General features: G+C 37.3%; 2 protein-coding genes across 2 annotated transcripts; one reads left to right on the forward strand and one right to left on the reverse strand.

Moving 5' to 3' along the window:
- Positions 1-1,111: 1,111 nt before the first annotated feature.
- LOC101858741 (protein NipSnap homolog 3B) lies at positions 1,112-9,744 on the reverse strand. Its single transcript, XM_005109294.3, has 6 exons — positions 9,337-9,744; positions 6,524-6,737; positions 5,558-5,725; positions 3,017-3,127; positions 2,201-2,266; positions 1,112-1,468 (listed from the first exon to the last, which is right to left on the reverse strand). Exons 1-6 carry the CDS (start codon positions 9,448-9,450, stop codon positions 1,407-1,409), a joined length of 735 nt encoding a protein of 244 aa, XP_005109351.1. The 5' UTR covers positions 9,451-9,744; the 3' UTR covers positions 1,112-1,406.
- A 28-nt stretch (positions 9,745-9,772) lies between these two features.
- Positions 9,773-21,141, forward strand: LOC101858972 (CKLF-like MARVEL transmembrane domain-containing protein 4). Its single transcript, XM_005109295.3, has 5 exons — positions 9,773-9,968; positions 15,774-15,938; positions 17,868-18,062; positions 19,557-19,655; positions 20,504-21,141. The coding sequence occupies exons 2-5, from the start codon at positions 15,816-15,818 to the stop codon at positions 20,645-20,647; spliced, it is 561 nt and encodes a 186-aa protein (XP_005109352.1). The 5' UTR covers positions 9,773-9,968; positions 15,774-15,815; the 3' UTR covers positions 20,648-21,141.
- Positions 21,142-21,392: the final 251 nt, after the last annotated feature.

Raw genomic sequence — 21,392 nt, forward strand, 5'->3', positions numbered from 1 at the left:
CTCTGGCAAATGTGGGAGAAATAGCTGACACAGGTCAATGCGATGTCGCTGCTTCATTCCCTCAGCCAAGAGCTGTCCCCGGGGTTTTATGCACCCCGCATAATTTAGCAAAATTTGATCATTTTTTGCATAATTTTTGATTATTTTCCTTTATCATTCTTTGTTAAAATTAACAGAATCGTATAATTTCCCATTTTTTGGCTCAGTTTGCATAATTTCAGAACTTTCTTTGCATAAAACCACGGGGACAGGCCAAGAGTCAAAACGTCTCAGGGTCACATCAAGTCCTGAAGTTTCCCAATACACAGAGAGGAGGTGTGGAGTGTAGCCTAGTCAACATCATTTTCTAATTTGTTTTCGCAATATGGTCTAAAGCTAGAGGTAGGGTCTTTGAAACGAGAGTGCACAATAGTATCCAAAATCTACAGCACATTACTATTGCTCTTGAAAACTGAAATTATTGACTCTAGGTTTGTAGTACCTTATGCCTGCCTGCAACCTTTTAAAGCAATTCTAAAAAATAAAAGCTTGAACATCAGGAAACTGACTCGACTGACACCACACCGCTGTATCTCACCAGATTTATATTTCTTTGATTTGTATCACCTGAATAGTAACTTGATATTGTCGATAAGGGTATCAAACCCTACACTTGTACTTTTCGCCTGAGCAGTCCATCAGGTTACTTCCGAATATCCAGTAAAACAAAGGTACATTCTGACTAGAGACCAATTATGAAACAAACAAGATCAGAAAGGCACTTTGAGCAACAACAGTATGGGTAACAGTATAATAGAAAGCAAAATTCATATCACATATAAACATTATTAAAATGTAAATTGGGCTGAGTAAAATTTTTAAGAAAGAGAAAAAAAAATTAACAAAACAAATAAAAACTGCTCAATTCTCTTCATAAAGTCGAATTTCCAAGTCATTTGGGCTCAAGTCACTAAAAGTAAATTATAACTTAAAATATTTCTTCCCTTCTTCTGCACAATTCTTCATTAGCCACTCTTCACAATACATAACAAACAAGCAGAACTATCATATATATATTATATATATATATATATATATATATATATATATACTATGACAAACAAAAAATATACTGCCTTGTCATTTAATAAATCTTACCAAATACATCTCATCAGTCATGATAAAAATGAAATGGTACTACAAAAACAAAAGCGCATGATACATTTTACTTTTTAGTTCTCAGAATCAGACAGGTTATAATTTTGTTAAATCAGAACAGTAATTTTTTTTAAATAGACAGAACACTACTTTAAAACTAAGAATGACCTAAGTACAATACAATCCTGCAGACACAGTTCATATGTAACAGCCCAGTCTCAGTTTCACATCAGTAGATGATACAGAATCATCACAGCCTTGCAGTTGCTCTACTGAAGAGGGGAAAACGAGGTAGGATAGAGAAGAGTATTCGCAATACTTCCGTCATTATCTGAAAGACAAAAAAATGCACTCATCAGACAACAGTGAGGATCTGTCAGCCCAGACACATTGTATAACATACTTAGGCTTAGAATGGAAAATGGAAAATGAAGAAAACTGTCCAGACAAGACAATTATTATGCAGTCATATGAGATTTCCATCAATAAAAGGAAACAGACTAAAATATAATCATTGCACATTTGTCAAAAGAAAAATTTATCAAATTGCTTCACCTTCTAACAGTGAAGATTAACAACTACTACAGAATACTATTTGAACTTTTCTTCCAAAAAATCTTTTGAGTATTTTTGCTCAATGTCTCAGACATTATGGCCTTTTGCGTCTTGACAGACGATCTTTAAGCAGTATGCATTAGACAGAGAGCCCAGAACAAACTTGTGAGAAAAAAAACCCAGAGACAATAATTGGCCCAAGCAATTTATACAAAGGCCTTGTAATCTAAAGTATTGACTTTTGTCTTCTTCCTACTTACAAACAAGGAAACAGAAGCAAGGCTTGAATGGTAATATAATCTTTATCAAAGTATTAAATATAACATTGAGTTGGGCCCTTTCAGAGTCTGTTAAAACACACCATGGCACCTATTCAAAAACTCACATCAATAGATTGCAGGTGGAAAAAAAACAAATCAATCTGTTTTTAACAGTTATAATCTCAAGTACTGGTGTACCCTTTCAATGTTTTGTTTGACTTGCTATAATTAGAAACTTTTCAACTCACCAACAGTCTTCTTCCATGAGGCATCCAGAGCAGCATCAATATTTCCATACCTCCAAAGTCGATATTCTGAAAACATGGATAGTGAAAGAGAAGTGAGCTCTTTATATTAGAAAATGCAGGCTGATGGTGAAAAATGTGTAACGGACTTAGTCCTTTAAAGGATGTTATCATATTTTCATTTCATACAGCTAATCTCATACAAAGTGTTGAAAGCAAAGATGCTGGCAGAATCTGCACAAGTTACTCTTAAAGCAACCATCTGGTGAACAAAAATTTGGCTGTATGTTGTGGGATAAATAAATAACTACATCCATACCACAAGAAGGAAAGGATTCAACTTCAATGGCCAATGATTGAAAGCTTACTTTTGCTTCCATCAACACAATTAAGATCTAGACGGCAGAACTACTTCGGACTTGCCTACCAGGATCGGCCTGAGCTGTGCACGAGGCAGTTACCCAGCAGGAAATTTGAGACATTCAATTAAATAACCTTCCTTATGAAGGAATCAAATTCATACCATCTGCGAGCAAGACAAAGCACTTAACCATTTTACCACAAACACTAATACTAATTGAGGTACCATGAAGAGGCAAAAATTATTAGATGAGAAAAGATCCACATCATAAACCCTCCTCTGAAAGCAGCTAACATGGGAGGCATAGACATCTACATGTGCACTCCAAAACTAGTACCCTTTTCGATGTTATGCAGGTGATACTTCTGCTTTGCTTCTATTCAATCCTGCCATGGAAGGAATAAATATTAAATCTTTATCTGTGACAGAAGAGCAACCGAAAGCATCAAAAGGCTTACCAGTGTTGTTAGCACCCAAGACTCCCAAAAAGCGTCCAATCAACACTTCACCAGAGCCAAGGCTGCCAGGTGCTGGGCTGTTTTGAAGTACACGCTGCAAGGTGTAAACCGCTGTTTGATCCATCCATGCAGACAAATTAAAGAGAAGTCATTGGAAAAATGTAGAAAGTTTGGGTCAGTACAGAGTGGAAATGTTGTAAGAAAGAACACAAGTACAGTTGAGCACAGAAAACCCAAACATGCAAAACTTACATTCATGGATAACTCGAACAATATGTCATTCCCTAACTGAACCACTGTATTTTTCTTTGTATTAGCAGCACCGCATTTTTCCACACCTAAATGACTGTGTCAAACAGCTCGTATTGAAAAACCTGATTAAATTTTTCCTCACAGTTGTCTCCAGTGCAAATCGCCCTGTGCACACAATGGAAAATAAGCACACCCTTATCATAATCGGGAGTATCAGGTTAAATGTGTCCAGCAGCATGACACATATACACTCCAGATATTGAGATACCTCATTGCACATTACCTGCAGCGTGCATAAGGCGCTTGAACTTTTTTTGATATAGTCATGAGAGGATAGGTGTTGGATGGTGGCGCGTGGTCGAAGACAGACACTGGGCCATATGGGGTGTGAATTGTGTTTGTGTGCAAGTGTGTATGTAGTTGTTTGACTGTGTAGGTATAGATTAGTACAGTGGAATCCTGTTATAACGAGAGGGAGGGGTCCGGTGAAAATGTCCATTATAGCAGGATTCTCGTTATAAGGGATCCAGTAATAAATTCAAGGGAAATAGTACAGTAGGCCTAAACTATGAGTTTGGTGGTCTGTTTATTCCTTTTTGTATTTCCCCTGATGATGATTTTGTTCAACATTATCTCTAGGTCTTACTTGATCAAAAATCGAATCAGGTTTTTTTTCTCTAGCACTAGCAACGTTGACAGCTCGGCGTTGGCGATCCGAAAGAAGGGGCTCTGGCTTTAGGCTAACTCACCCGCTGTGTTGCCCCCCACACCACCACACCTTGTGGTGCGTTGCGTCTGCTTGCGCACGTCACACATTCACTCCATCCATTTACCACAGCATTGTGACCTCTCCATCCCGCACCGGAGAAGTGAGAGGCACGGTATACCTAGATAATCTAGACTGGGCTGGATATCACGCGATGCGTTCTGCTTGTCTGCGCATGCCACACCCTCCCCACTCATTCACTCCAGACTTCATTATTGGTTCACATGGGCTCTCCCATTCTTTGTTTCGCTGGATCACCAACAACTTTCTCAACTGGCGAGGTTTAATAATATACGTGTAATTGGTCTGTTATAACCGACCCACGTGATTGTCTGATTGCGCAATAGCAGTATTTTATTTACAAAGATAAAGAAGAAAAAAAAACGGGGTTTTAAAATAGTGTCTTTATAATAGACTTCTCCTTATTTCAGGACTCGTTATAAGTGGACTCCACTGTAAGAGATTACACAAGAGGGTGGGTGGCATGCTCAATATTTCTGTTATTTTACACTAGCCCGGTTTACTCAAATCATGGATGTGTTGTACATATTTGTCAATCCCCGACGTGTTCAAAATATTTGCGCCCCACTGTACATTGGATACAAAATTAAGAAATGTACTGATCAAGATGTACAAGAAACATTGACCTGCAAATCAGAAACTGACAAGGGGGACTGAAAACTACGATTATCTGAGATATAAATGACAGTTTTTGTTACATAAACTATCACATTTTGGTATATAGTGAGCCTTTTCCTGCAATAGAACTGAACAAACAACATGCTGTGATGAACTTATGCAGTGTCTTTGTGATACATTCCCACTGGGTTTTTTTTCAAAGGGCATTTTCTGTAACTGGTCATTTAGCTGCTTCTCTTTCACCATAACTGTAAGATCATTTGCCACAAGAGTACCGTGTCAACTTACAATGCTTTGGTCATACCCTTTTACTTACTTAGGTGTAAATTATGTCTAAAAGTCAAAATTCTAGTTTAAATGCAAAACAGTTGCAGAAAAAATAACATCAATAAAAAGTTTCAGGAAAGTTATAATTAGTTGACCAAAATCTTTAAGAACAATTCACTGGTTGGAGAACTCTCTCAGTTTAAAAGTGATTTAGGGTACCTCTGTAATAGTAATCTACAGACGATGTTGTTACAGCAGCGAAGACACCTATTGAGGTGAAAGATTACTTTAAATTTCATACAAGCTGGAACAGAAATGTCATTTAAATAAAGAAAATAGTACTTGGTGCTGTTTGGCGGTTCCCAACAGGAAGGAAACAAAACAGGTTACTGCTACCTATCAGACATGCATAACTGATCTTCCCTGCTTGGCATCTAAGAGTCAAAACTAATTTTCAATTTCAATGTTGCACTGAAAATAAAGAAAATTCCAAATCATTAGTTTTTCTACTCATCCTCCTGAATTTTCCAGTAATTACTAATAATATAATTTGTAATGAGAATTAAGACACAAAAAGTATGGCTGAAAAGTACTACTGACAATAACAAACTACCCACCACTAGCATCTTTCTCAACATCCTCATTGACAGCAGTGCCTGGTACAGGGGCCATCAAGGCATTGGTCATATACTGCACGTGTGGAATGAGCTTAGGAATGAAGGATGCATGCCATTCTTTGTCGGCAGCCAGGGCTTGTCGAACTTTTAAGCGGTGACTGAGGCTGTCTGTTGGGTATCCAATGGAAAAAGGAATCACAGTAGTTGTTGTCATCAGTCCGGAGACAAAATAAAAGAAAAACTGATTATTTTTTTATTTTATTTTTTGTTGGGGGGGGGGGGGGGGGGGTGTTTTCCATTGTATATCACTCGAGTAATCCTAATCACCACTATTTTCAATTTTGAAATATGTCAATAATTTGAAAAAAGAGCAGTGAAATGTATATGAGCAAAAAAATTATAAACAAATGGAGGAACAACTGGTCAAAACAGATCTTAAGTGATTAAAAAATTGTCCACTTGAGTTGTCTGCACAGGTAAAGAACTCATTCCGATTTTCAATTATGAGTGGTATGAACACTTTCATACAGATAGATGAAGATTATTCTGATAAAAATGTAGAGTATGAGTAAAAGAAATAATACATATTGATATCCTCATGCACAACCTCACCACCTCTTGAGAACAGGCTGAGAATAATAGAAGAATAAATCATATATATAAAATTATATATTCTAAAAGGATATTCATTTTCAAAGATAGCCCCAACTTCCAAATCCCCTATTTGCATCACAACCTAAACCTTTCCCATCCCCAACAATGAGAAGAAGTCTAGACTGCTATACTGTCATAAATACCATCCCAAGAACATGGTGACCGTGTTAAAACTAAAAATGAATTAAAAACAACTGAGAACATGCAAAAAACACACATCTGAACAGTAACACCCAATTATATTATTTTAAATTTCAAAATAACCATAAAATGCTCCATCAAAAATTGACACAAAAACTGACAGCTGCATACCGTATTTCCAGATATGAACAAGTTCATGTATAGACTCTCCAATCTCTGCTGTCCAGAAGCCCATCAGTTCTGAATGATTTGTCCGCAAGTGGATGAACTGTTCAAATGCAGCAACAACAGGCTTGAAATCAACCATTTGGGTGCGATATACTCTAAGCTCATAGATTGGATTTGGAGTTGGGCTTTCATTGGAAGAACTGAAACATTTCTGTCCCTGAAATGAAGAAAGATTTACAATTCAATATTTTATCACAGAAAAAAGTCTTAGCTTATATATATATATATATATATATAGATGAAGATAGATGATATATATACATATATAGATGATATATCAATCTAAGACTCTCAAATATAATATATTATAATTAAAAAACATTTACATGTGTATTTTGGGAAGTATTTTGCATGACCAAACTTTGCAGATAAACAAGTCGCCCACTTTTCCATTGTTCTTTTTTTTCCTAGGAAAACTGACTTCTACATTTCATGTTCATCTAACGCCCCTTACACAGCTGGTACTTCAAGAGGCAACCCATTGTTGCTCAGTTGATGTTACACTTTGCAATTTTGGATGGAAATATCTCCCAGCTAAGTTGACCCTCACGCCAAAACCAGCAGATGGAATAAGATATAATCGCCAAGAAGAGGATATTACTTTGATTCTTGTTCATTTGTATCTGTTTTACACAAGAAAATTAATTTTGTATCCATCCCAATTTACAAGTTTTTGAAAAATTTAAAGTTTTTTTGTCTAACTACATACACTTCTAATCTAGTGCTGTCAAAAATTCGTGGCACAACTTTTCCTCAAAAAGAGATCTTTAATGGGCAAATCAATGTCTTCCATACTTTGTTCAGCAGTTTGTATCAATTGTCTTTTCAATAAATATTTTTCCACAACAATAGAGACTAGATTTTAAAAATTTTCTTCATAAATTTATATAAAATACCACAAATCTTCGTCACGCAGAAAATGGGATTAATTGTTTACAGCGCTTCCAACCTCTCGCACACATTTTGTATACATGTGTCACGACACAATGGAATCAGGCACTCTGTCAATTTTTGGGCATATGGAGTTATTGGTATAATCTTAAATATTGTTGTTTATTTGTCATGCTTACTTTGAAAAAAAATTTCCATTTATCTTGAATAGAGTCGAGATATTGTGATTGGAGGAGGTGGGGTGGGGTCCCCTGGTTTCAGAGGTAAAATTAGCGAGACAATATGGCACCAAAGTTTTGTGACTTCCAAGAGTCCATGGAAACTGCAAATTTAAATTTGTTGTGCTTTTAATCAACTTTTTTCATAAAATCCACACATAAAAGTGTTTTTGAATGGACATACAAGGCGTTGAGCCAAAAAACAAAAATTCGAAAAAAATTTCCAAACTGGCTGAAAAAAGCAGATTTCTCAGATTTAATCATTTTGTCGAGTGCCTGATTTCATCACGATGCCTCACCTACATCACAGCTCAGCAATGGCACTTTTTCATGGTAAAACTCGAACTACAAGAAATTGATTTTATAATGAACACATTTTTTATACCGTCTAATTTCTAAAGGTTCTCAAAACGTGTTCAATAAAGATAGTGTTAAGATTAGAAAAACAAGATGGACATATTTTTACAAGCGATATGATATATTGCTCCAGCTGTAAACCCTTTTTAAAATCAGTAGAAACCACTTACTTGGAATTTTTTATTAGTATTTTTATTAAAATTAATTTTCGAGAATACAGCAAACAGCTGTGTTTACAAAAATATCAATTGATCTCTGTAAGGCAAACTGAGGTTACTTTGTGCAAAAGCTGGATGATATCATACTGTATATATTTCGATGGTTCTTCTTAAGGAAAAATTTGACAATAAGTTGCCCCACAAATGTTTTACTGCATTATAATAGCCTATTTGCAAGGAGCTATTTTTGCCCTTTAGGCCCAATTTTACATTTTTGTATTTTTATTTATTTAATTTAATTTTTTTAATTTTTTTTTTGGGGGGGGGGGGGGGGTATGTCCCGCTTGCCTTCTCCACTCAAGGGGAAAAAATAAAAAATCAGGGGAGAGGGTATAATTCTCCCCTCTCCAAACTTTAAAAAAATAAAATTTCTCATCTTCTATTGCTGTTAAGCGTCGCGGGGAGATGCCTTTAATTACGGCTTACGGCTCGTTGTTAGTAAATACAGCATGATCATATGCAGAAAACAAATGCGAACGATATATATTATATATCATAATATCTAAGTTTCGTTTTCCTAAATGAAAGGGTATAAAAATGAATCAGTTTTTTGGCTCTCCTGAAAAATTGCAAAATTGGTGCTTGCGGAGTTCTTGCACCCAGCCAGCGAGATATTCACAGATGATATTGTCACATATTGTGGCCATGTGTGATCTGCAGCCTAAAATTGAAATATTTATTATTATGCCCGTTTGACCCCCAAAAGTCGAGTGCATGGTAAGATTGAAGAATACCGGACCAGCGGACTGACTTTGCCTATGTCCTCAACCTTAGGAATTCATGATTTTCCTGTTTTTAATATCTCTCAATGGAGAATCTCGGACCGGTAGATCTATTCATTAAAATTTTGTCAGGGGGGCGACCCCCCTGAACCCCCCCTCCTCCACCCCAACCACCTGCCGCACCTACCCCACGTTCTCGCGCAATAATGTACGAGTGGTCTGGTATTCTTCAATCTTCCCGAGTGCATTTTAATTTTAGTGGGGGAGTGAAACTGTTCTGTTTTTATATTTTAACACACGTATGCTTGTAACTAGATTAAGTTCTCATGTTTTTATACTCATGCTCTTACATTGAGTGATGCAGCAGGTGGAACAATCGCTGCAGCTTGTCCATGATACACAGCCCTGGCAGCGCCAACAGCTCTTTGTAGAGGTAAAAAAGCATCTGATATTCTTCGAAACATTTTCAGGTGTGAAGTGAGGTTGATTAGAATCTAGATCTAGAATCTAGTCTATGTCTATACTTTACACAATTTCTTTAAAATGCAAGCTCATACAGATCTAAAACCGAATTAGAATCTAGAATCTAGATCTAGATCTAGATTTTAGCTCTAGTAATAATACTTGTACATGAACTTCAGGAGCTTCTGTTATCCAGCACCGTACAAGAGTCACAATTTAATTATTCATTAGCCCAAGGCTAATCCCTCATCCACATAAAACAATGCTACAAAAGGTCAAAGGCTTGTCAGTTCAAAGGTGATAATGGCTGACAGCAACTTGAAAGGGGCGGGGGCCACAACATTGGACCTCAGGACCAGTTACTTCCGCTTTCGTCTTTATCGCGTTTCTACAAGCGTTTTGGATGTGTGAAACTGACCAATTCGAACAGAAAGGCTACATTTAGTGAATCACCAGTTCGTACATAGAGGGAAATCCATCAGAATTAAGGTCTATGTCCTGTGGATTTTTAAAATTTGAGGTACAGTATAGGCTAACAGTCTGTAAATCTAGACTAGATCTAGAATCTAGAATCTTTTGTAGTTTAGGTTAGTAAGGAGTAATTACTTCGCCGGAGAAAATTCCAGTCACACTCGACTCATGCTCATATTTTTAGATTCTGTCTAATCTAGACTAGATTCTAGGTCTAGATCTAGATTCGGCGCTTTTTCGGTAGTTCCCACCCCCCTTATTTGATAGAGCCTGACCTACATCTAGATCTATATACGTTTGATTCGCGGCAAGCTAAGATGTCAAACCTAACAACTGCAAAACATTAAATTGTGGTAAAATTCAGGGGGGCATGCCACCCTGAAACCCCCCACCTTGTTTTTATTCCCCCTGAAACCCCCCTACTCTTGGGGCCAAAACCGGCAAATAACAAATGCGGGGTGGGAACTACCGAAAAAGATCTAGATCTAGGGCCTATCTCAGGCCAAAGTCTTGACTGAGCCTAGTCATCATCACCAGGATTTCAACTTTGTGTTGATCATTTTCAAATCGGTGTCAAGTGTGTGCGTTTTTACTCAACAGACTGCATATAATTTAATATTTCTAATTAGATCTATATATAGATATCTCTAGATCTAGATCTAGATCATGATTGTTATTGTTATTGAGTTCGAGATTCTGAACTAGATCTAGATCTAGACTCTAACATGTAGCCTGCGCCTGCTGTAACCAAGCCTATTCACCAGAACCAGAATGCCTTTTAGGGGGGAAAGGCCTTTAGGGGGTCCTGCTAGATTTTTTATTCGAATTGACTATTTCTCCGAACGTTCGGAGAAATAGTGCCGATCTTTATTTCTCCGAACAGTTTCCGGCTTCCGGTCTCGTGATTTTTTGCCTATTTATTGCGAGAGTTCGGCGCCAACTTTCATTCTGCCTCTGGTCTGGGAAGGAACACCGCATGGCAAGCCCACCTACATACAACCTTCAGTAACACCCACCGCACACCCACCACCGTCATGCACATGTACACACACAAACTTATACACACACTAACTAGACATGATCAGTGGGCAACTTTTGAACGTATGACGAGCTGAGTTGTGGATGGAGAGACAGTGTGAGTGACAGAGCGGGTGAAAGTGAAAGGAAGAATTTACGAATGTATCCACAGGCGACAGCAACTACAAGACGACGACACCGACCCCCCAGGCCTGGTCCACAGCTCACGAACGAAAGGAATGTGGCTAAGGCAGTGTTTTGCCTATATTATTGTCCATGGTTCACAGGGTGCAAGGGAAAGAGTGAGATTTTCTTTGTGTGTGCCTGGAGGGAGGGGTGTGGTGTGAAAGTCATGAAGACGGGGATGAGCCGCGGGAGAGAACACAGGAATTGAATGAATGAGTTAAACTGAAAGAGAGGAACGACTCATGAGCCCTGGAGTGAATGGATCCTGTGTTTCTATTTTTAAATACTTTGAACTGTTACTGAATATATAAAGGCTGAAATAAAGCCCTAAAAGCACACACACACTCCTCACTCTCCACTTACACACTTACTACCACACACAGGCACACTCACACATGCATATACATAGACACACACACACACACACACAGGAGCAAATTTTTGGGTCTATATCTATTTTAATTTTCAAGAGCTAGTCTAGAAATTTTTAGATGTTGAGTGTAAAAACGTGAAAAAGAAAGGTTTCACAACAGAATTAAATCAAAATTAGTCGAACAGCCCATAAATAACCACAAAAATTAACAAATAAGTGTGTGTGTCAACCTGTCCGAAGAAGATTGCCTGTTTTAACCCTAAAAGTGCGTAAATTTTTTTTAAAGTACAGGATATTAACATGTAAATTATGGAATCACACACATTAAGGGGCCTGCCAGTGTCAGTAAAGTATGTAATCGGTTTTGGTGGAACGTACGCTCTAACATAAAACATTTAAATTTATATATATATAAATGTATATATATATATATTTAGAATCTAATGAAGGTAGGAACATCAAATTAAATGACGTTATACTATGCAACACCCCCCCCCCCCCTTTCCCCAACAACAACAAAATTAATAGAAAAACAACACATCAGAAAAATAACAAGAAAAAAAATTACACACTTAGAACAAAATAAAACACCTCTAAGAGTCAAAGAGGGAAAAATAAAAGTAACTGTAACGTATTCAACAAATCAACGTGGTGACAACAAGTGTGAGAAAGAGACTAAGTGAAGCTAAGTGAACTTTCTTTCAAAAGTAAAGAGGTTCGGTTTCTTTCTTTTTTTTTTTTTTCTTTTTTTTTTAAATTTGACTTTTATTCCCTGACCTGCCCAAAAATCGAGCCACGATTGATTGGTCGCGGCCGCGACAAACGCAGAAGCTAGTTCTATGTGTCGTTATCAATAACCCTCCGTAGAGATCTAGATCTAGACAGCACACGAGTGAACACAACACATTAAGTTTAAGAGCAGCACCCTTCATAGGCAACACATCATATCTGTAGCGAAAAACTGTTTGGAACTGTAGCATCTCTTAATATATAAATATTTACTGCGGACATTTTTTGGACCGATTGAACCATATTGTATACGAACAATCTTTGGTAGGCCTATACTCTTTATAATATCCGAAATTTGCGGGAAAGGATGTGATTTCAGAGTGTTCGGAGAAATAGTGCCCAGCTTTATTTTCCCGAACGTTCGGAGAAATAGTGCTTAGCTTTATTTTCCCGAACGTTCAGAGAAATAGTGCCGCCCTTTTTAATTGCCGTCTAGTGCCGTTCGGAGGCAGTCATCTCTTACAGGTGCAGCAGCCTGTTGCGTGCGAACCACCTGCATTCACAAAACCTTCGCCTTTGCTGTCTGTAGTTTGTAGATCTAGAATCTACCCTTTTTACACCTGGATGGGGTGAGAAATGGAGGGGGGATGGCAGGTTGGGAGAGAGCACGAAAACAAAGTTTACAATTTCTGAACTGGGAAAAGAAAAATAGACTATCAGAGATTGTTGGTCTCCTTCTTCCAACTTCCAGTTCAAAATCGGCAAAAGGTCAATTCTGTCCAGTTTTATGATTTTAGGGAAGTTTTGTTAACAAACAAAAATAGTTTTTTTTAATTGTAAGGCAAAATAATCAATAAGTCTACGGACGGCTCCAGACGGCAATTAGTAGGACCGCTTTTAGGTAAAATTTTACGAAGTGACTATTTCTCCGAACGCTCGGTAAAATAAACTTGATCTCTACTTCTCATACAGTTTCCGTTCTCGAGATTTTTTGGGTTATTAGTGAGATTTAGGCGTCGTCTTTCATTTTTATGCCTTGCTGCGAGGACTGGGAAGAAGCATTTTTTGTATCGAAGTCAATTTTTAAAGCTAGAAATTTTTACACTTTCCTTTTACTTTTTCATCCTCTTTTGCCGTTAAGCGTCGAGGGGAGAGCTCTGCAGCACTGTCAGTTGTGATGTTATGTTTTCTTAGAATTTCCTTGACACCCTCGATCCACCTTTTGCGTGGCCTTCCTCTTCGTATAGCCTGAGTGCTTGATGTTGTAGGCTCTCGAGGCTGGCTGGTCAGGTGACATGCGTAACAGGAGGCCAAACCATTTTATCCTCTGTCTTTCTATGTAACGCAAGCAGGACTCAGTGCCAATAGCTGCTCTTACTTCTTCATTTCTCTGCCTGTCTCGTCCTGTGATGTTAAGGGTTTTGCAAAGACATTTCATTTCGCATGCTGTGATTTTGCTTTCATGGGTTTTGCTTAAAAAAGTTCAGGTCTGGCACTGACAACGTAATGTTGGTATGAATATTGAGGAGATATACTGTTTCATTGTGTCCATGGAGATGTTTGGATGAGATAGGAGGGGTGCGAGCTGGTAGGTGACAGCCTTGGCTTTTTTAGTTCGCATTTCTATTTCTCTGTCTGTGGACCTGTTTTCAGAAAAAGTGCTGCCAACATATTTAAACTCTTTCGCCTGTATCAGTTTTTTACTATTGACATGGATGTTGAGGGGACTATAGTTTCGGCTCACTTTCACTTCTGTTTTTGATATATATGCTTATTTTCATGTTGAATTTCTCACAGCTGTTGTTGAATTCGGTAGTGTGATTTTGTCATGATGAATAAGACATTGGTCGTCTGCGAACAGAAATTCATTTAGGCTTTCTTGGCTTTGGTTTGCGTCTTGCGTTATTGTGTCCATTATAAACAGGAGGGGAGATATCCCTGTTGTACCCCAGATCTTACTTTGAACCAGTCTGTATTGTCTTCCTTCGTTCTTACTGAGCTTCTGCTGTTGGAATATAGAGCTCTGACATTATCTAACATTTGTCCTCTGACGCCATACTTTTCGAGTGTCTTCCAGAGTTTTGCATGGTTTACTCTGTCAAAAGCCTTCTCCTGGTCTATAAAGATGATGTTGGATTCTTTGTTGTGTTCGATTGTTTTCTCGCATATCTGTCGTAATGCAAATACAGCATCTGTGCATTTTCTTCCCTTTCGGAATCCAAACTGAGCTTTGCTCAGATTTCTCTCTACAATAGATGCACTGCTCTAGTATCTTTGCGTATATTTTCCCTGAGTGGCTTAACAAGGAGATGCCTCTGTATGTTGTGCAGTCGCGTTTGTTGCCTTTTTTTTCCCATAATGGTACCACTATGGCTTTCTGCCAGTCTTCTGGGCAGTTTCTTTGCTCCCAGGCTCTGTTGAAAATTCTCTTCATCCACAGTATACTGGTATTTCCACAAGCTCTTATAATGGCTTCTGCTGTGATGTCATCTGATCCTGGGTTTTCACTGGGAAGTATTGGTGGTTCTGTTTGATCTCTATATATGATGGTTGGAACTCTTCTTGTTGTCCGTGCCACAAACAACAAGAGATTTTTAAATGTCTGAATATTCAGATACTTCAGTTGTGGTTGAGGCAACGTTCCCGGACTATAATTCATTTGAAAATGTGTTCAAAAGGTGTTGTGAGAAAACAAGAGCTCGACCTTGGCAGTAACCTATTTTGCATTTAGTTTAGTCGGTGTGACTAAAGCAAAAACTAAAATCTTTCATGAAAACTCCAAAAGCCACTCCATTTACAAATTATCAACAAATCTCTAAAACGGAAACCGTTTGAAGAAATAGAGCCAGCCAAATTTTTATTTTCACTCCTGCACACAGATGCACTGCTTCAGGGGTCAAACTACAGTATTACATTTGCTGCAGATCACACATGCCTAATATATAGCCACTAAAACTGTTGCAAATCAATTATCTAATTTCCTGAAAATTTTAATTTCTCCCCCCCCCCCCCCCCCCCCCCGTCAGTTAAACTTCATACATATATATTTATAATGATAAAATGTATAGGCTGTGCGATATTATTATAGGCCTAAACATTTTATTTTTAGCCCTGGTTCGGATTTTGTGTTGAAGTTCAAGTTACTTGACGTAACATAGGCCTATTCCTATTATTATTTTCTTACTGTGAAGATGGCCTTTATTGGTGGATAAAGCGTTTTTTAATGTCTTGGCTTTGTTAAAATTATTCACGCTATTCCTGTGTGTGGATAATTTTACAGCTGATTTGCGAGCTACAGATATAAAGAGCAAAATGATTATTATGTTTGTTTTAATCACTATCACTTCAAACAAACAAGACTATTGCAAAATATCTTGGGAGTGATGACCTGACAATTGATATTGCTTTAATTTGTCAGAGCCATTGACAGATCATAGTTTCTTGTGTCAAACCCGGTCAAATTGCTTAGGGGTGGATATATTCTCTTCCTTTTTATTTACAGTGCATTTTATTTTGTCAAAACAATGTTTCATTTCTTCTGTCACCTAGGTTCAATATCATCTGTGGACGTGAGCAGCTTGCACATTTATAATGGCAGACGTAGAGGCTAGTGCTTCACAACCCCAAGATGGGAATATTGTATATTTGTGGAAGATTCCCGTTGACAAAGGGTACGTCAAGTCTCTGGACAGCGTCTTGAAAGTTGTAGCTGCGGTGAGTATTTGCTGATTACAGTATATATATGTATGATGTGAGCACACCTAAGAACCTACTTTTTTCATATAATCGGATTTTTTTTCTCTACGTTTACTTGTCCAAAAACCCATTCAAAATAAAGGAAATGTGCCTGAACACTCATTTTGAGCTCAGAGTAACAAACTTTGTATGCTGCTTATCATACTAAACACAGATTGAGGAGAAGGGAGAGGTTTGGTGTGGACCAGCAAAAAATAAAATACACTACAATCACACTTGCACACAATATTTTTAGGCATGTATATATAAATATATATGCCAAGGGGGTCGATCGCAAAGTACATGTAGTTTTCAATTGATTAGTTTCTCCTCTCTCGAGGTCAAAATGTCTGATTGTCTTGCTGGCAAATTCACGGCCATTTTTTCCCTTCACTCACATACGGTTGCAACTGGTGCTGATTCGTAGTTTAAATACACTATAAAATCATAGAGTGACGATGCAGGGTCATGTCATAAGAATTAACCCCAAAGCCTTTGGTTCTGGTTTGCACCCGAAACTATGCGCACGCACACACACACACCCATATTTTATTTTTAACATTTTTCTTTAAAGCAAACCTCTCTATTGTTCTTCGGGCGTCAATTTAGCATGAAGGTCATTAAATTTTTACTCAGAAGATTGAAGCCTAAGTGTGGGCGGTAAATGCCGGTTTGTTAGATTATAGACAAACAGATGTCTCTCCGTGGGAGCCTCATCCGTTTTAAAACAGAACAAAACCAAACCATAAAAGTAATGAAGAAATGAACATGAGAACTGTAATAACACCAAGGAATCAGCTTTTATCAGAAGACTTTTGTGTTGCTTTCCGTAAAAGGGAATATTATGCCTTATTTGAGCACAAAGAAACGTTATAGAATTATAGCAAAACATGGTGTAAGTGCGCTCTACGGTTTGATGTCACAGTTGTAAGAATTAGTTCTTGGCGTTCTTTGGCTCACTCTTTGAAGGATTACACAATATAAGGAACTGCCGTCATCCTTATCAGTTCCCATATATATATACATATTTATGAAATAGAGCAGCTAGCTATGAAAACACAATTTGGGTTGCATTCTTTTTTTTAAATGTCAACATCACTTGATAAAGAATACACACACACACACTCACACACACACACACACACACACTCACACACACACACACACACACACACACACACACACACATACACACACTCACACCAAACATGTAGGCTATCTTTTTATTCTTTATTTTTAATCTTTTACTTTTGCCTGTCAATTATTTGAGAAGCATTTTATTTTCATAGCTTCACTATAGCATATCATCTGAACTCAGTGTTCTCTTTGTGGATTAACTACGGCCTTTTCATAACTGTATAGAAAAAAACAATTGTGTTCTAGGGAATTGGAAAAGATATTGCTTAGCTGGCCAGCACTTGAAAGAAATGCCATTGTGTTGTTAATTCGTCATTTAATATATATCTATACTTGGGTTTTTTACTCCTTATTTTCAATATCTAGAGTCCAAATAATTTCATTTGGATTGGTTATATTTGGCTCATGTGGGTCATTTAGCTTTTTAAATATCTTACAAACAAATTGGTCAAAGGTTCACCAGCTATACTGAAATATTTCTGAAAAGATTTGTCTCAGTTTGGGGAGAAAGACCGTACTGTTCGCATCAGATTTTTTTTTTTTCAAGCTGAAAGTTTCAGAGCAAGCTGTTCTGAAACTTGTGAAAAGATGTTTAAAAAATGTATCACCGTTGATATGATATGCACACATTATATGACCAGCAATACTGCCAGGGGTTGCCTTCGTTGTTTTTATTTTTAATTCCATTTTCCTTGGGGGTTTTTTAATCAGGTTCCCAGAGGGGAGGAAGGGAGAGTTGTAATGATTACTTGTCCTTCATTTCTTCCTCAGGCCCTGTCATTTATTGCCTTCATTTGCTGTGCCTCTGGAAGATCTGACCACTGTGACGACCAATATTCTTCAACTTACAATTACTTTGAGTTTGTCTCAATCTCAGCCTTTCTTACCTTACTTATTCTGTGGATTTTCTATGCTTTGACTTTGCGTTCAAGATTATTCTTCAAACTTCTGCCCTGGAATCTTGTGGTAAGTAATCTGATTGGCAAAGGCTGGGATAAGGGTTGCGTCTAGATTTTGTGTCACGTTTCAGAATTTTCAAGCTGTGTCAGCTCCTAATGAAATAATATCTTCTTTTGTAAAATTTTAGTGGCAGATTTTGGGGTGTTTCCTTCTATATTTCAACAATCCTCTGAGTACGACGCAAATTTTTTTTAAAAATCAGTCTGATATCTCTGACTGATCTTTAGTAGCACAAGTAGCTTCAACCTCTGATCATTCTTCAGATGACACTTTGGGCAAGGGCCATTTATGACAAAGCAAAGGTGTATTCTTAGTTTGGAAAGAAAAGTGACTAAATGAGGACTGAAGCACTAAACACTGTTGGAAGGTTGCTGTATTTCACAACCTCATGACTACCAAGTATTTTTGCCCCTATTTGTCATGTTTGATTATTTGTACAAAATCAAATGACTTCACAGGCAGACACCCTGTTTGAAGGGGTGTCTTGTTTACTCCCTCTTTAGTAAACTGCGCTATCCTGATTTAATTGTTCATGTGATTGTGTGATCTGGTGAGCACATCAGCGTAATATATGTTCCCCATTCCTTGCCTCAAGAAAAGAGTTCTGGAAAAGCCACACTGAATTGTGCATGGAACTGGGAATGAAAAAGGTGATGTCTTGATGATACTGAGCCAACTTGCTAACCTTTGATGGCCCAGATTTAATATTTAATAAAATAAAATGGAAGAGGGTGAAACCATACGATGAAATCCAAAGATGTTTGGTTCTAACAAAACTTCTTGGGGCAGTTTAGGAGTTCAAGATTATATTGAAGTAAAGAGAATGTGAACATAAAGGTGATAATACTGATATTGATGAATGCATTTTGGCAATAGACTGAGTTATTATGATACGTGTAAGTTGTATTTCGCTCATGATGGTCCATGAAATATGACAGACTGTGTGATATATTTATATTACATTGTTTCTGCCTGAGATCAACCTTCTTGGGAGCAAGGATAATTAGAGATCTTGGACAAACTGGATCTCACCCAAATCACAAGGGGGAAGAATTGATGATGACTCATAGTCAGACCCACAGTTGATAAAATGATCTCCTCTTATTACATGTATTTTGAAATTGAGTGAAATAACCACTAGGCGGGCTTGTAACTTATGGCCAGCAAAAAATGCTTAATCTTGATGAGCAATCCCGATGATCTCATCTTTTAAGTTGATGAAGCCTGCCATTTTCACTTATCCAATTTTGAGTCGCAACAAATACGATCTGAAATGCGCAATCTTATTATTTGAATATAGCCTTTCCTCTTTCAGAGTAGGATCGTAGGGATGACTTTTATGCAGTAAAAATTTTGTTTTCTTAAAACTGCAGGATCTTAAGCGAATGGGGATCATAAGCAATGAGATATAATTAGATGGAGACTGCTATATCTCTGTAAATGTATAAACTTTTTCAGTTAAATATCTTTTCCCATGCATCTTATGTTTGATATTTGCAGGATTTGATATATCTTGCCGTCTACATCATCTTTTATGCCATTGCTAGCATTGTTCTAGCTGCTCAACCTTGTGGCAAGGACAGTAACAAAGCAGGAGCGGTAAGTAAATGTCAGCCAAAAACTGCAAAGCCTTCCTTCATATTTGGTATTTTGAGGTAGTTTTTCCCCAAATGGTTAGTGTATACATGTCACTTTTTATATTTTTGTAAACCTGTGATGCAGCAGAATCTGGTTATTATCAAAACGGCATGATTTCAGAAAATCTATGCTTTTGTCTAAAATTACTATTTCTGAGCTCTTTTTTTTCTTTCATTCTTTGATGTTCAGGATCTACTTATTTTTGCAACTCGTTGTCCTTCCCCAAAAGTTGAAAATGTGCTAAAAGCTGGGTTTTTCACCAAACTTTGTTTCTGCACCCAGTGTTACAAAATGTGGCATCTCCCTTTAAAACTACTCAATATATTTGAAAATTTAAAAAATCAATGTGTTTAGCATTAACTTTGCGACAAGAATGTGCCCTTATTTCAATATCCAAAATCTCAGACAACTGGGACCTTTCTCCAGGCACAGACCTATAAGTTATGGGTTGGATTAAGTTTAGCTTTTAATTTTGTTTTCATTACTGTTGGTGTTGGTATGGAGTGCGCGGGGGTGGGGGGGGGGGGGGGGTTATTGATAAAGATATACAGATGACTCGTACAGATCAGGGTGTAACTCACACTTGTATTTGGCAAATATTATAACATAAATGATTATTTGACAAAAAGGAAAGAATTCTGGGATGGGTAAATTTCAGGTCATACTTCTTGAATGTGTAAAGATAATGATTTATGTAAAATGTGTTCATTTCATTTAACATTTAAATCAAGAATGAATTCTGCTAAAATTTGATTTGCAATTTTGCTGTGGAAATTTATTTAACTTTAAATATTCTTCATTCCTCACAGGCATTTGGCTTCTTTACATTGGGATGCTTGTGTGCCAATGCATTCTTTTCCTTCCAAGCTTGGCGTGGTTCAAGAATGGAGTCTTCAGCTGACACTGGGAAATCCCCTGAGTACAATGCGGAGAGGAATATGGAACAATACTAAATCCATCCAAATTGGAGATTATTTTAAGTTTTTACTTTGTTGTTGTCATAGTAGTACCTGTTCAGTTGAGTTCAGTGTTCTGTGCTTTTTGGGGTGATTTTTTTTTTTTTTTGCTTGATATGTTAAGTGTTTGCCATGGGACCAACTCTTTGATAACACATATATATGGTTGCAGTGTTAAAATACTTTTGATCCACCACCATTTTCCTATCTCTACATTTTGCTGTGTTGAAACATTTGAAAATCAGAAGGAAAAAATGGATTAAAGGAAATGTGAATTATATATTTGCATATATATTATGCCCTTCGATATGCTGGTTTTACTGGACTACTGATTTCCTGCATCAAGTTACTTTAGTGACATACACTTCTGGTTCTTTTTTATGACAAGCCTCCCTGGTGACTCAGTTACCCAGATGAATTTAACACTGGTTTATCCAATTCAGTATTTTGCTGTATATTATGTAATATTATTTTTGTTGAAGGAAGAGAAATTTTTTTTTTCCAGCTGAAAACACTTTAATCCAATCCCTATTTTCCTTCATTGTGATAGTGTTTGTGAGCACACAGGAAATAAGCAAAAGTCTACAGCCAAAACGAATAGAACACCAGCTCATCTAGGCCCAAGCACCTTCATAACAGTGCATAATTTCATCAAAATTCTAGTAATATTTGCAGCATGAACACCAAATCTTTCTTCCATTTAATATTTTTCTATGTTACATTATAAGCAAGTTACATTATA

This window comes from Aplysia californica, unplaced genomic scaffold (genome assembly GCF_000002075.1).
Source record: "Aplysia californica isolate F4 #8 unplaced genomic scaffold, AplCal3.0 scaffold00762, whole genome shotgun sequence".
In the NCBI taxonomy this organism is placed as follows: Eukaryota; Metazoa; Mollusca; class Gastropoda; order Aplysiida; family Aplysiidae; genus Aplysia; species Aplysia californica.

Coding starts and splice junctions, on each gene's coding strand:
- LOC101858972 (XM_005109295.3), top strand. CDS start 15,816: ATGGCAGACGTAGAGGCTAGTGCTTCACAACCCCAAGATGGGAATATT. Junction 15,939..17,867: donor TCTTGAAAGTTGTAGCTGCG/GTGAGTATTTGC, acceptor TTTCTTCCTCAG/GCCCTGTCATTTATTGCCTT. Junction 19,656..20,503: donor ACAGTAACAAAGCAGGAGCG/GTAAGTAAATGT, acceptor CATTCCTCACAG/GCATTTGGCTTCTTTACATT.
- LOC101858741 (XM_005109294.3), bottom strand. CDS start 9,450: ATGTTTCGAAGAATATCAGATGCTTTTTTACCTCTACAAAGAGCTGTT. Junction 6,738..9,336: donor CACCTGCTGCATCACTCAAT/GTAAGAGCATGA, acceptor TCTTCATTTCAG/GGACAGAAATGTTTCAGTTC. Junction 5,726..6,523: donor TGTTCATATCTGGAAATACG/GTATGCAGCTGT, acceptor GATACCCAACAG/ACAGCCTCAGTCACCGCTTA.